The sequence below is a fragment of the Cyanistes caeruleus genome, chromosome 2 (genome assembly GCF_971803275.1).
Source record: "Cyanistes caeruleus chromosome 2, bCyaCae1.hap1.1, whole genome shotgun sequence".
NCBI classification, from domain to species: Eukaryota; Metazoa; Chordata; class Aves; order Passeriformes; family Paridae; genus Cyanistes; species Cyanistes caeruleus.
The window spans coordinates 6,110,229-6,123,894 of NC_141702.1; the positions used below are offsets into that span (position 1 = coordinate 6,110,229).

The 13,666-nt window shown below is 40.4% G+C and overlaps 1 protein-coding gene across 2 annotated transcripts in view; it reads right to left on the bottom strand.

Annotated features, from left to right (window-relative positions):
• Positions 1-13,648, bottom strand: part of RCAN2 (regulator of calcineurin 2) — an 83,941-nt gene extending 70,293 nt beyond the window's left edge. The window contains exons 1-2 of one of the 2 annotated variants that reach the window (XM_023924269.2): positions 13,475-13,648; positions 5,537-5,763 (exon numbers count right to left, since the gene is read on the bottom strand). In XM_023924269.2, the coding sequence (XP_023780037.1) occupies positions 5,537-5,761 (225 nt within the window). In that variant the 5' untranslated portion in view covers positions 5,762-5,763; positions 13,475-13,648. Of the gene's footprint in view, positions 1-5,536; positions 5,774-13,474 lie in introns of those variants that run through there. The other variant, XM_086875641.1, reaches the window with a different exon arrangement.
• Between the last annotated feature and the right edge of the window lie 18 nt (positions 13,649-13,666).

Consider the following 13,666-nt stretch of genomic DNA (forward strand, 5'->3'; position numbering starts at 1 on the left):
AAACTCAAGTCAAAAGGATTAGATCTTCCTTCCCCTGCAGACACAAAGCCTGCCTAGAGCCTCCCAGAGCATCATCTTGAATTGCCTCTAGGAGAAGGGAACCGAAGAAACATTTCACACATGGCAGCAGACACACTGGCTCCACTTTGTTTAAAAGAAGCACTGAACAGACACATTTCAATTATCTGCTTCAGTCAAAGCATCAGCAGAAAGTTTCAGTTCCAGAATTAACATATAAAAGTTAAAGACAACACAGCAGACCAGTAAGCAGTCCAGTGTCTTTCACTGAACCTTAAAAATAAAAATAGCAGCATGAACATGGGCTTTGTTAAGAAATCTGACTGCAAGTATAAAGGGAAAAAAAGCCTTTACAAGTAAGGTTACAAAGAGCTCTTAAAGTATCATCCTTGGACAAATATTTCAGTACCCACCTGAGGGAGCCTTAAATATTTTTCAGGATCCAAGTTCAAAAATACATCTTTAAAAAAAAAAAAAAAGTCAGAGGAAGTCTAACAGAGGCTTCTGCAGTAAGAGAAAGCAATCATCCAATATATGTAAATAAAGTTGTAATGGGAAATAATCCCTCATGAAAATAGTAATTGTTTTCATAGTAAAGTCATTCTATTAAAATAGGATTATCTTTTCCATTGGCTTGTTAGTTTGACTTTTCTCCTTCCTGCCCCACCCTACCTCCATTAAGCTCACAGCTCAGAAAATGTATTTTTAACCACCTTCATTCCCCAATCTTGCATTCCCACACTGGCCCTCTGCATCAGAAGAATTAGCATACACTTCAACAGGTGTTCATAGAATCACAGATTGGAGGAGGTTGGGAAAGAGCTCTGGAGGTCATCTTTTCCAACCCACCCCTGGGTCAAGCAGGGCCAGCTCAAGCTCAGCTACCCAGGACCATGTCCAGACAGCTTTGGAGTATCTCCATGGAGAGAGACTGCACCACCTCCCTGGGCACCCTGTGGTATCACTGCCACAGTAAAAAGTGTTTCCTGAGGTTCAGAGGGAACCTCCTGTGTTTCAGTTGATGCTCATGGCCCCTGCTCCTGGCACTTGGCAACACTGAAAAGAGTCTGGATCAGCCCTGTTTGCATGCTGTCTTCATGGGTGCAAACACAGTGCTCAGATCTACCTGAGTTTCTCCATCTCAACAGGCACAGCTCCCTCAGCCTTTCTTCAGAGCAGACAGGCTCCCATCCCTTCATCTTTGTGACCTCCCTCCAGTATGTCTACATCTTCCTCATGCTGGAAATTCCAGGACTGGAAACATTTGTTGAGTATTTTCTCATGCAGAAATAATAATAGTATCTCTTATTGGTTTAGATTACATTGGCAAGAAAAAACACTTGGTGAGGTTTGGCTATCATTGCCTAGGCAGCTTTGCCATAATAACTAAAATGCTCACAAACTTATAAATCACTCTTTATATGAAATAAAACCACCAAGTTTAACTGGTGCTCCTTCCAATTTGAGCCAAAAGAATGGTAAAAAAAGGAGCATGCAGCTTCTAAAACGCTTGGGGAAACACATCCTTCCCTCATGAAAACATATTCTAATAATGACAGCTTTGTGTAAGCATCTCCTGAGGCACTACAGCATCTGAAGAAACTATCCTGAGACAAAGATGCTTCACTTTGACAGTGTGTTTACCAGTCCCACCCTGAAGGAAGTTCCAGTCACAGAACAGAAAGGTTGGTTTTACAAAACAGTGATACATGCCTAACTAAAGCACAACAAAAGGGTTACTAGCCAGAGTTTAAGGGCTATGGGTAGCAATTAACTGCTGAAACACTCGAATACCCACCCTCAGGAGTTATCAGAGTCATGGCCTTCGGTTGACCAACACAGTTGCTTTATCAGGAAAGCTAAAAGGAGCAGCACCTTCCATTCAGTCACACTATCAGCCAAAAATAAGTCTCAATTTTGCCATATCTTGCTCACACATATATAGCCCGATCAATGCAACAAACCCATGGGTTAAGGAGAAATTTTATTTTTAGCATCTTTACAATAAGACTTCCATGACCCAACCAAGTCAGTGCTGTACACTCCACAATACCAAATTAATCTGCCCCTACCATTAACAGTTTTATGCCAAAATAAATGATCAGAACACAGGACAGTGACAGCGGCACAACCGAATGTGATCCCAGCTTTGCAACAGATTATCCTGTTGGATAATCTCCACACCTTTGCTGGATTTTAGAAACTATAAAGCTCTGTATTTTGAGCACACTGTAAAGTAGGTACAATTTCATTTTCCACAGGAAAGTGCAGGCTGTCCATGATGGGAGTGGAGATAAGCAAAACCACCTTCCCTCAGCTGTAGCAAGCTGCTATCCTTCTGAAGCTGCTAAAACATCCTGCACAAATCCTTAAATGCCCATATTATCAACCCAGTTATCTGGGGCTTTCTCCTGGTCCAAGCACACATTTCTTTCCAAGAACATAGCCTGGAAGGTAGGGAAATATTTTTTGACCAGATGTTCTGTTAATGAAGAACAATCAGTTGTAAGTAGCATTAATATATATCCCCCTTTTCTTCAGTGTGTCAGGGCAGTCAGTTCCAAACAGCTTCTTTGAAGCCTGATGGCAAACTCATTTTCAGATCCCAGAGTCCACAGCTTGTCAGGCTCAGGATGGTGAGACTTCAAGGTGCCAGCCATGAGAAAACCCAAGCCTGTGTCTTTCCCTGCAAAGGACACAGCCTTCAGCTGCCAGAATTCCTCACCTTCAGAAAATGAACATCCAAACCCAGGCTCTCTGCAAGGTGCCATCATTGCTTTTGACAGGAGACAGAATCCGTTCTAAGAGGGATTGTAGACACACAACACCGGTGAAAGGGTATTTCTGACACAGGACTCAGAACAAACCAAATCAGCTTATCTCCCAGCACAGGTGTACAAGCTGCCAGTAGCTGCTGCAAGTCCATTTTCCATCACAATGTGGAATTTACCCTGTACCTGATACCAAGGAGATAAATGCCTTCAAATTAAAACCTGTCTTTTGTGAATGTACTGCTTAGATATTAGTGTGCTAGAAGTCTGAACTTGACATTTCAGCCCCTTAGACACTTCAAATAATGTAACCTTAGAACTGACAGGGTAACTTTTTTAATGCTGTTCCATGCTAAAGCCACTCAAAACTTCCCACACCAAATCAAACCAGCCATTTACAATGGGGGGTTTCTTTAGCTTCCTTTACTAGCTAGCTTGTAACTTCCAATCATACCTTCATTTTCCTCCTAAAAGTGCAGGTCAAGAGTAAAAGTCAAAAATACATTACAAAAAGCTTTACTTTCTGTAGAATAAACACCACAACTAAACAATATTATATACAACTATTACTGTTGTACATGCTTTTTAGAAGTTTAGTGTACCATTACATATACTTTGGATCAATATATAATTGAAGATAGAGTGTTACCACCATTTATGAATAGTGATCATGTGAGATTTTACAATTTAGTTTAGCAACTTGACAATATTTTATTTTGAATTCATGTGTGCTCTTATCTTGCAGCAACAGTTATTAATAGAAAGGATTATGGGTATTAATCAACTGGGAACACAAGTACATGTTCTACAGGAATAATAAAAACCATAATCAACTCCCCAGGTTCTTGGATTTAATGAGAAATCCAAAGATAATCCCATCTCGTTAAATAGAGACTTACAGGAGAAACCACTTACCTGCAAACAGAGCTGCTCAACCCACAGCATGGACAGGGCATTTACAGACCTGCACGTGGCACAGAACACCTCCACAACCCAGCTGCTATTCTTAAAACACATCCTTAAGTCCTGGAAGTCTTTGGGGATTGCTATCCCACATACTTACATAATCACCCATTCCATTTTCTAACTAAGCCATCAGCTAAATACCAGAATACAACTCTCAAAAGGGAAAGCTCAGGAGCAAGTGGGGATAGAATCTCTGCAGGGTGAAGAGAGATTCTCTACTTCCAGGTGGGCTTCTGCTGTCTTCCTTTAAAAATGGATTTTCAGACCCCTCCAACTTAGTCAAGTTCATTACCAGATGGTGAGAAAATTCTGGAAAATGGCAGAATGTAAATGCAAGATGCTTATTAGCAAAAGGTCTATTCAGTAAAATAGGACACTGTTTTTCAAAACTGCAATTTAGAGTGTAGAATTTGTAATATATAAACACCCATTTTAAAGCTCATATCACAGTACTGATCTATATTACTCAAACATATACAAGACATTATTACAGAAGACAAAAATGCCTAAAAATCTAAACCCAAATAATTCCACTTGTGCAGAATCAGCAGAATCACTTTCAGTACCTTTAACAGGAAGCCTGTATCCTTATATGTCTTGTTTTATTTCTCTTTTATCTGGTAATCCCTCCCATTAAAAAGTCTTTGTCCATTCTGATCCCAGTGATTTTGATCCAGTTTTACCTGGATACCTCAGACAGTTTCAGGCAAAACCCACTGTACCACTGCCAGCTTGTTTCTGAATTGAAAATTCTGAACAGGACAGTCAAGTAGCTTCAGATGTGCCTATAACAATTAGCTCAGACTCATTTCATAAGACAATAAAGCCCCAAGCTATCAGTTTTATATTCCTGAAGTCTCAGTCAGAAAGAATACTAGACTAAGAAACAGAAACTGAATTCTTCCTGCAAGAGTTGATTTTCTTGTTATTATTATTATTATCTTAAGACCATGTTGTTCTCAACTTTGTTTTAGATTAGTTGCAGAGTTCAAAATATTTTCATGAAGTTTCTCATGTCTTTTTATCTAGAAAATCTGAAGTGAATGACAGTGAGAACACAGCATTACAGATAACTTAAAACATGCCAGACCTTAACTCTGTTCTCTACAAGTACGTGAAATGAGGTTGAAGTGAGGCAGGTGGTGGTGGTCTCTTATCCAAATTAGCAATCATTAAAACACATGGAAAAGGTCTCAAGGCATGCCAGGGGAGTTTTAGCTTGGATATTCAGAAAAAATTATCCACTAAAAGGGTTGTCAAGCATTGGAACGGGCTGCCCAGAGAAGGTGTTGAGTCACCAGCCTTGGAGGGGTTTAAAAGATGTGCATGTGTGGCACTTGAGGACACAGTTTAGTGGTGGCAGTGCTGGGCTAATGGTTGGACTCAAAGGTCTTTGCCAACCTAAGGATTCTCTAATTCTGTGAGAAAATACAGAAATCTCAGTGACCTGTGATCAGCAAGCAGGAGCAGCCATCACGTTTGACTTTGCCATTCCCACCATCCCTGCAGCCAAGGTTGCCATGAAGACACAAACCTCCATTTCAGTATTCTGCAAATCTCAACAAATGAAAAACATTTTTTGTTTACCTCAGCTGACAAAAAGGTTTCTAAGTTCTTGAAATAAACATCAGAGAAGAATGTTGTTGCCACCTTAGGAAAAAAGTCATATTTGTGATCAAGTCTCTTTGCATGAAACCGATTAAATTGTTTCACTGACTGCAATAAACAGATATAAAGCACAGGTTTCTCTTACAGGGAAAACTTGGGAACAGACACTGTACCTTACTGTCCTCATCCTCAAACACGGACTGGTGAACATTACACGCGAAGAGAGAATTTGGGAGATCGTTGAAATCAATTATTTCATGAAAATCTTCCTCTGCAAAACATCTCTTTAGGCCGTTGTCTCCATTGATAGAGTAGAGTAGGAACTGTCCTCCATCCTCTGGGATGCAGCCGTAGTGGCCAAGGCCCCGCATTCCAAAGAAGTAAGAATCTCCCCTCATCCCTGGCAGCATAGAGAAGATAACATCACACAGTTACACTACATATTTAAACATCCCACATCCACAAGGTGACCCATAGATTCTTAAGTATGGGGGCTCCATTTGTAGAAAGAATTTTTCACACTATTTCAAGGCAACAACTGGCCTCTGACACAGGGCACAAAGATCAGTCTCACCAAGGTTTAAACAGGGACTTGGCTTTAACTTCATTTATTAGCACAGAAAAGGTCTAAATATACCAGTACAAGCTTCTGAACACAAGCAGAAGAGACATTACTTAAGGACCCCTTGCCCTATGAGAAAACACTGTGCTGTATTTGGGTTTAAGAGAACCATGTTTGTTACTGGGCAGGCTGCTGGTGCTTCTGAGTCTGCAGCCAGCTCAGGAAGCATAATGCCCAGGGTAAGAAAAACTTTGAAAACAACTTCAAAATTTAAACCAGGCATCAAGAAAAAACAAAACAAAAGACCCTTATGGAAAGGAGCATGAATATGTCATCATCAAGAACCAGTAGAACCAGACACATCTCTGGTACAAAGAACACAGCCAACTTTTTCTACCGTTTAAGTACAGAACTTACCCTTGAATAGGTTTTAAAAGCCCATTAGCAATTTATTATTTGCATCTTAATCACACTAGGAAGCAAATGAAGTTAAGGAAAGAGTGGACTCAAGATGACTTTCAGGACTTTTAGGAAAGTCAGGCTGATTTTGGAGCCTTTATACCAAATGCATCAGTACAGAAAGGTACATTTAAGGCACACACAATGATGGGCACACCTAATGAGACCATGCATTAAATGGTATCATTACTGTTGTAATGAGAGAAAGCTTCATACCAACCAAGGGGAGTAAGTCAAGGCCCAATTAATGATCAGGGTGTTAATTAGTATAAAATCAGGTATTTAGCAGTCCTTAGTAGACATCAACCTATCGAGACATCAACCTACAGAGCCCAAGTAAGTTAAGTTTACTGGATAATCTATTCTAATCTAATCTATTTCCTTTTTGTTTCTTTCAATAACAGCATACAATCATTAGCTGCTTTTCCTCCTAACACAAGCATTTAGAGAGTTACATAAACTCAGCATGCTCATCTGTTCTGCTCTGCCCTTGCTGTCTTGCATACTTGCTATTCTCTATAAATAGCAGTAAATATTAGCTCAAACACACTATATAGGACTGCTGTCCAAAATTAAACCATATGGGTTTATTACACTTAATCTCAGCGAAGTTAAATTATAGAGCTAATTTGCTATGGCTGTGCCTTTCATATAACCTCTGCTCTGAAATGAGATTTGGCTGATGACAGAGCACATCAATCCACAACATAAGGTTATGGAAATATCAGTAATTGTTATTGCTGGAGTCTCAGGGCTAATGACAGAAGTTCTCAAGTACACAAGCTGAAGTCATGCTCAAAAGTACTGTGTTAACCTAAGGATGGGTTTTCAGGCTATCAAACACACACTTTCCTTTCAGCAGCTCAGCCCAATACTAGCACAACTACCTCCAACTTATTTCAGTTTAGAAATTAAATTCTAATTGGAAAGAAGAAGTCTGAACAAATGGCAGAAGACATGGCTACAAATTGAACAGTACATGTTAGTGTAGGAGAGCTCACCATCACAGTAACATTGCCTCTGGTACTTGAACCAACTCACTTAAGCTTTGTATTACTGTACATTTCATGGTAAACACATCCAGGGAAATACTATAAAGAAAACCTCACAGCAGCCAGAAACTTTACATCAGAATGTAGTATTTTCTCTAGCAAAAAGCTTTAATAAATCATCTCCAAAAACAATCATCTCTAAGCATGTTTGTCATCATGTCTAGCCCATGTCATTAGATTTATGGAAATGAACCTCAAGCCCAGCATGTTACAAAACACAATTTACATGGCAGGGCAGACTTGTGCCAGGCTGTGGGAAGAATTTCATTCACAACAGGCAAACAATCTGCAGCCAGGGAAGACAGTGACCATCTGAGAGTCACACTGGACACACTCAAGTTGTAGGAATTTGGATTATGTATCAGCTATTATGTAATAATCAGCTAGTATGCTATTATGCGTAATCAGTTTCACACCTCCTTTCTCAAGGCATAACAAAGTTAATTGTCCAGAGAAGCAAATAATCTCAATCTATTGACAGAAGTCAGCAAAGTCAATAGGCTTCCTCACAAAACAGTTGTTTACTTTTCTCTCCTGGGAGAGCCATATTATAATAAAGTACTACATAGGAAAGCTTTTATGTTAGGAATTCAGCAAAACCGCTATGACAAACAACAAAACAGAACAGGATTTTAAGTTACAACCACAAAGCTCAGGTTTTTAACCAATAAAAAAATGAACATATGCTGCAGCAGCCAGGATGAGAAAATAATAAATATTCACATCATGTGGCAGTAGTCTTGCTCTGCTAGAGCTCTTGGACAGGAAAAGCTTGATTCTTTTTTTTCCAGCCAACTATTGAGACATTTTTGCCCAGTGGGACTTGGGCATTGGCCAAATCCTTTTAAGAAAGTCACTGTTTCACAGGTCTATTGACCAGCTCTTTTCCCAGACTTGCAGGTAGATGTCTGTGCCTGCACAGGCACCTTCTACTCATAAAGATACACCCAGAGTTCTGATCAGCGTTCCCTCCACCAGCAAGTCAACTTATACCTGATTCTTAAATCCTCTGCCCATTTTATGATGGGATGGTTTAAGAACACCTGTATGGAGTGAAATCACAGATTTTCTTTTGCCATACACTGCACCATAGAAAGCACAGCCCCACAGTTAAAACAGAAACCTCACTAATTAAATAAATACATGTTCCCCAAGAGAAATAAAATGCTCATAAGCCTGAGCTCATGATAATGAGAGGGGACAAACATACTTGAATCATTTGTTAGCAGACTTCAATCAGAAGTTATCCTCAGGCATAAGATAGAAATCTTACATTTTTCCATATTATGAATAATGTTACTCATACAAAAATTTATATATATATTTTTTTATATGTGAAAATCATAACTACATAACCTTTATTATGTCTGTCAAACCTTAAGGCTCAGGTATCATGTTGTTGGTAGTGTTTTCTGGCTTCTTTGAAATTACTTATCCACTTCAGGCAGTCCTCTGACAAGCAAAATAATCTCTTTCCAATTATTTAACTAATTTAGAACAAAAAAATTTACATTTCAAATCCCTTAAAACAATTAACTCTAAGTCATTTATCATCCATGAACTGGATTTCCATATAAAATAAATCAAATTAAAAGTAATTTTTTATGTTATTATAATATGATCACTGGTTCACATTCCCATTTATGTTAAAGCTCCTTTCCACAGCTTCTGACAAAATAAGTTAATTTCATCCCCTTAGGATCCCTTTTTATATTAAAAAGAAAACAAACACACACAAAAAAAGAAACAACAACCAGAAAAAACCCACATAAAAGTAAACTGTACTTATCTTCCTTTTAAAATGCAATGAGTTCAAATCGAGTCATGCATTTGCTTCTCCCCTCCCAAGTCAGATTTTACAAGTACTTTAGATATCAGAAGTCGCCATACAGAATTTCAAAAGAAGTGGCAATGCCGTTAAAATTAAAAACAAACAACATATATATATATATATATATATATATATAGACACTATCCAGCACAAGTATTGATGATAAATTATCCAAAATCTTAACTGGGATCATTACAGCAAACTCTGTCATGATGATTGTTCCCTTGAAAAGTCTGAGACACAGACAGATTCAAACCCGAGCCAAACAACTTCATGTAACCTCCAGCTAAAGCTGAGCACTTGCCACATCCATTTATTCCCTTTATTTAAAGCACACCCGAATGTTATTTAACACCTGTGTTATTTCTGAATTTGGTAGAAGGTTTGGACCCTCAACTTTAATACATCCCACAGAATGAGAACCTCAAGAATGCTGCACTTTAACCATTGGAGAATCACAGCAGCCACTCTCCTTCCAGACTCTACACATCACTTCACTCTGATGTGGGTTGCTTTAAATTTCTCCTCCCATAGTCCAGGTGTGCAAAAGTTTCTAATTTGGGATAGCTCCAAAAACAAGGCACCCTTCCCACTGGCACAGACCAGGTCATGTCAGTGTTCAGCAGTGGAGATGCTGTGACCAAAATCTCTGTAGAGATTCCATGCTGGAGCTCTGTGTTCATTCTGTTACCTCACTATTTTTAGACACAGTACACCTCTAATTAAAATTAACAAAGGCCAGCAGAAAATTATATTCACTGGAAAACAGCAGTAGCTCACTGAAGTTTCTCTTTGAAAAATTACACTTATTTAGTGTAAAACTGAAAGGGCAAAGATGTACATCCTCTCATGAAGTCAGACTCCTGCAGAGCCAAAACCTTCAGCAGAAATCATAATGAATGAAGACAATTTGAGTATATGAAGTGTCTGAACAGACAATGTGTTCCATACCATTGAACATTTATAGATTTATCTACTGTTTTTATGGACACTAACTAATAAGGCATTTCCTTGGTGAACATTTCCCTGTCCTTAGAGTTTTCAAGAAGAATCCCTGAGGGACATCAAGAAACAGGCACATATCTCTTGGAATCACAAGGAAACTTTACTTTTTTTTTATTAAACACTGCTTGCCATGACAAACAACATGACTAAAAATAGAATAAAGCAAACAAAATGTTACAAATAGAAGCTTTAAATAGAATCACTAGAAACTAGAAGTATTATTGAGTCCTGAGTACAAACCTGGAAACTATAATCTGCAGGAATTAAGAAAATTTGGAGAAAAAAACAACACAAAAGTTGCAGTTGCTTTTCTAGAAGGGTTCAGGAGAAGTGTAGGGATTCTATCTTGGCTCCTACGGAAAAAAAACAGCCCCAAAAAAAGGAATTTTTACCATAACTCAAATCCAGGGAAGAGGCAGGAGAGAGGAAACCAAACCAAGTGAATAAGATTTTACTGAAAGAGTAATTTTTTACTTAAAATATCACTGACTTTACAGTAGCAGAGCCACCAATTTCAGTGGTGACAGCCTAGAGCTGCATCTGGTGCTGAAGCCAACTGGCCTCACACCGAAGGCTCTGTCAGAAAGCACAAATGTAACAGAAAAGGTCACAGAGTAACTTACTGGAATTTCATTCCACTCTGCACAATGAACACTGGAGATGAGCATTATTTTTAATGGTGCTAATTCTTCACTGTGGAAAGCTCCTATGGACTTAAATAGAGGCTTTTTATTTGATTAGAAAGAGCAGAACTGGACCTCACATGACAGGATTAATGAACCTTTGCAGCCTCAAAAGCAACAAGGACTATAGTGACCCCCTCCCACAGCCTTCACCCTGATTTCCCATCTGGGCAAATTCCTTTACAGAAATCAAAATTACCAGTACAGGGAAGTCCACTCACAGTTGAGCTCCAGTTTAGTTAGCACTACACAAAAATAGTGCCAATCTCCACTTTTCTTCTTACAAAAGTGGCAGATATGAGGAAGAGGATTTTAATTTTTTATTTTTTTTCTAAATGCTAACTGGTGCAAATCTCAAATGTTCTAATCCTTTCCATTGACATTCTAGCCGCATTAAATTTAGCTGAGACTTTGGAACTATTTTTGGAAGCTTTTAACATCCAAAGGGACTATTCAGTTTTATTCCTCTAGAGCAGGACTGGTCAGCTGAAGCAGTCCAAGACATGCACATCACACTGAAGGTTCAGTAGTGCCTCCCCTGCCAAGCATGTATCCTGACACCACAAAGATTCGTCTGGCATGGCCTTGCTGAGCATCTGCATCTCCAGAGCTGGAGAAAACAATCCAGGAGGCGCTGGTGAACCCAACCAAGCCAAAATTCCAGTCCCACTGCACAACAAGAAGGTGATATTTTGGAGCAGCCAATGCCAGGTGTGAAGATTCCTTGTGCTGTTCTTAAAGTCAAAAAGCTGAGCTTCAATCAATTGGGCACTACAGTAACCATGGCAACATTAAGGTATTCAAAGAACAAAAAAAAAACCCCTTCCCAAACACAAAGAAACCAGAACAAGCCTCCTGATCACCTTCACTTGGCCTCTATGCTAATCTATTTAAAGCAAGCCTGTTTTATAAGGGGCACAGCATTAGAGCGTCACTGGCCTTAAGCCAGAGCTGTCGCCTCACACAGGGGTCAGTGGAACACTCGTTCAGCAGCCCTCCAGCTTGTAACCTGAAATTCAGAACTGTGCCCCAAATCTTACCCAGAACTACCTGCAACAGGAGCCATTCACAGAGTTTAACTCCTAGAGGACAGTCTGAACACAATGATGACTTGGAATAAAATTTCAAAGTTTCTCCCTCTGAAAGGATTTCCTGCTAGCACAATCAAGTAATTTGTAAATAAATAAATAAAGGACACCAATGCAATGACAAACGTTTTCAACACAATGACAAACCAAGCTACTGAATCTGAACACAAACTACAATACTTGGAAGGGCACAGATAAACTGTATCACACAGCTGACAACTTCTAGGAAGTTTGAGGAAGATAGCACAGATCCTAATGTTAAAGGTACCAAAGATGAGTTAACCGACATGATCATCTACAGAAAATCTTCTGTCCTTGTTTACTGATATGTTAGCAGTTTTCTGTAATGTTTTATATTCTCACAGTATTCAGACTTCCATCTATTCAAGGATGATGGGCAACCAAATAATTTAGTTTCACTACAAGAATAAATGCAGCAGTTTCTTTACACTAATCATGTATTTTCATAGAATAGGAGCTTTCCTTTTCATCACGACAGCCACTCTAACTAACTAAAAGACCAAACCATTTCCAAGGACAAAACTTGAAAGCCAGACAGAAGCTGGTATAAATTATAACCCACATATAAATCACAATTCTCATTTATATTATTTCTTTCAGCTGTATAAACTTATCATATATTTGTTTTTAGGAACCTTCATTAAACTCCAAACTAAAGAAATAAAGGAACACAATATTTTAAAGATATACAAAAGAATCTACGAGAGGTGAGGGGAAAAATATCCAAACCAGCAAGTTTGGAGAGCTATGTATTACATAAGCATCAAATGATATTGGCTTCGGATCACTGAATCACAGAATGGTTTGGGTTGGAAAGGATATTAAAAACCATCTCGTTCCAACCCCCTGCCAAGGGCAGGAACACCTTCCACTATCCCAGGTTGCTCCGAGCCCCGTGCAGGCTGGCTTTGGACACTTCCAGGGATGGGGTATTCACATCTTCTCTGGGGAACCTATGCCAGTGCCTCACCAGCCTTACAGTAAAGAACTTATTCCTAATATCAAATCTAAACCAAGCTTCACTTCACAGCCATTCCCCCTCGGCTACGGCAGCCAAGTTTAAAGCAGCCCGAGAAGAGCCTCTCTCTCAGAGCTCCCGGCGCAGCCCAGCCCGGAGCTGCCCGAGCGCCCGGTCCGGGTCCGCATCGCTGCGACCCCGACCTGCTCCCAGCACGGCCGCAAACCTCCTTCCCACACCCCCATCCCTCCTCACGAGCTTCTCCGCATCGGCTCCGACTCCTCCGGAAGGGCGGTCTCGGGCTCGCCGCGCATCACCCGAGAGCCGCGGGTGGAAGGAGCCCCGAGGGCAGCCGGGGCAGGACCGCGGGGCGGTTGCATAACCCAGGTCTGCGGGACAGCGCTGCGGCCCTGGCGAGGAAGGAGCCCCTGGGGAGGCGGCCGTGCCCTTACCTGCGGCTCGCTCGCCCTTCCCTGCCCACCCGGAGTCCGCCGCGCTCCGCACCCAACGCTCCCTCAGAGAGTGGAGTCCGCCGCGCCCGCCAAGGTGGAGGACAGGGCGGCCCAATCAGCAACGCCCCCGCGTAAACAGTCAGGAGGATCCGCCAATGAAAACGCGAGAAGTGCTTTGGTCCCGCCTCCCAC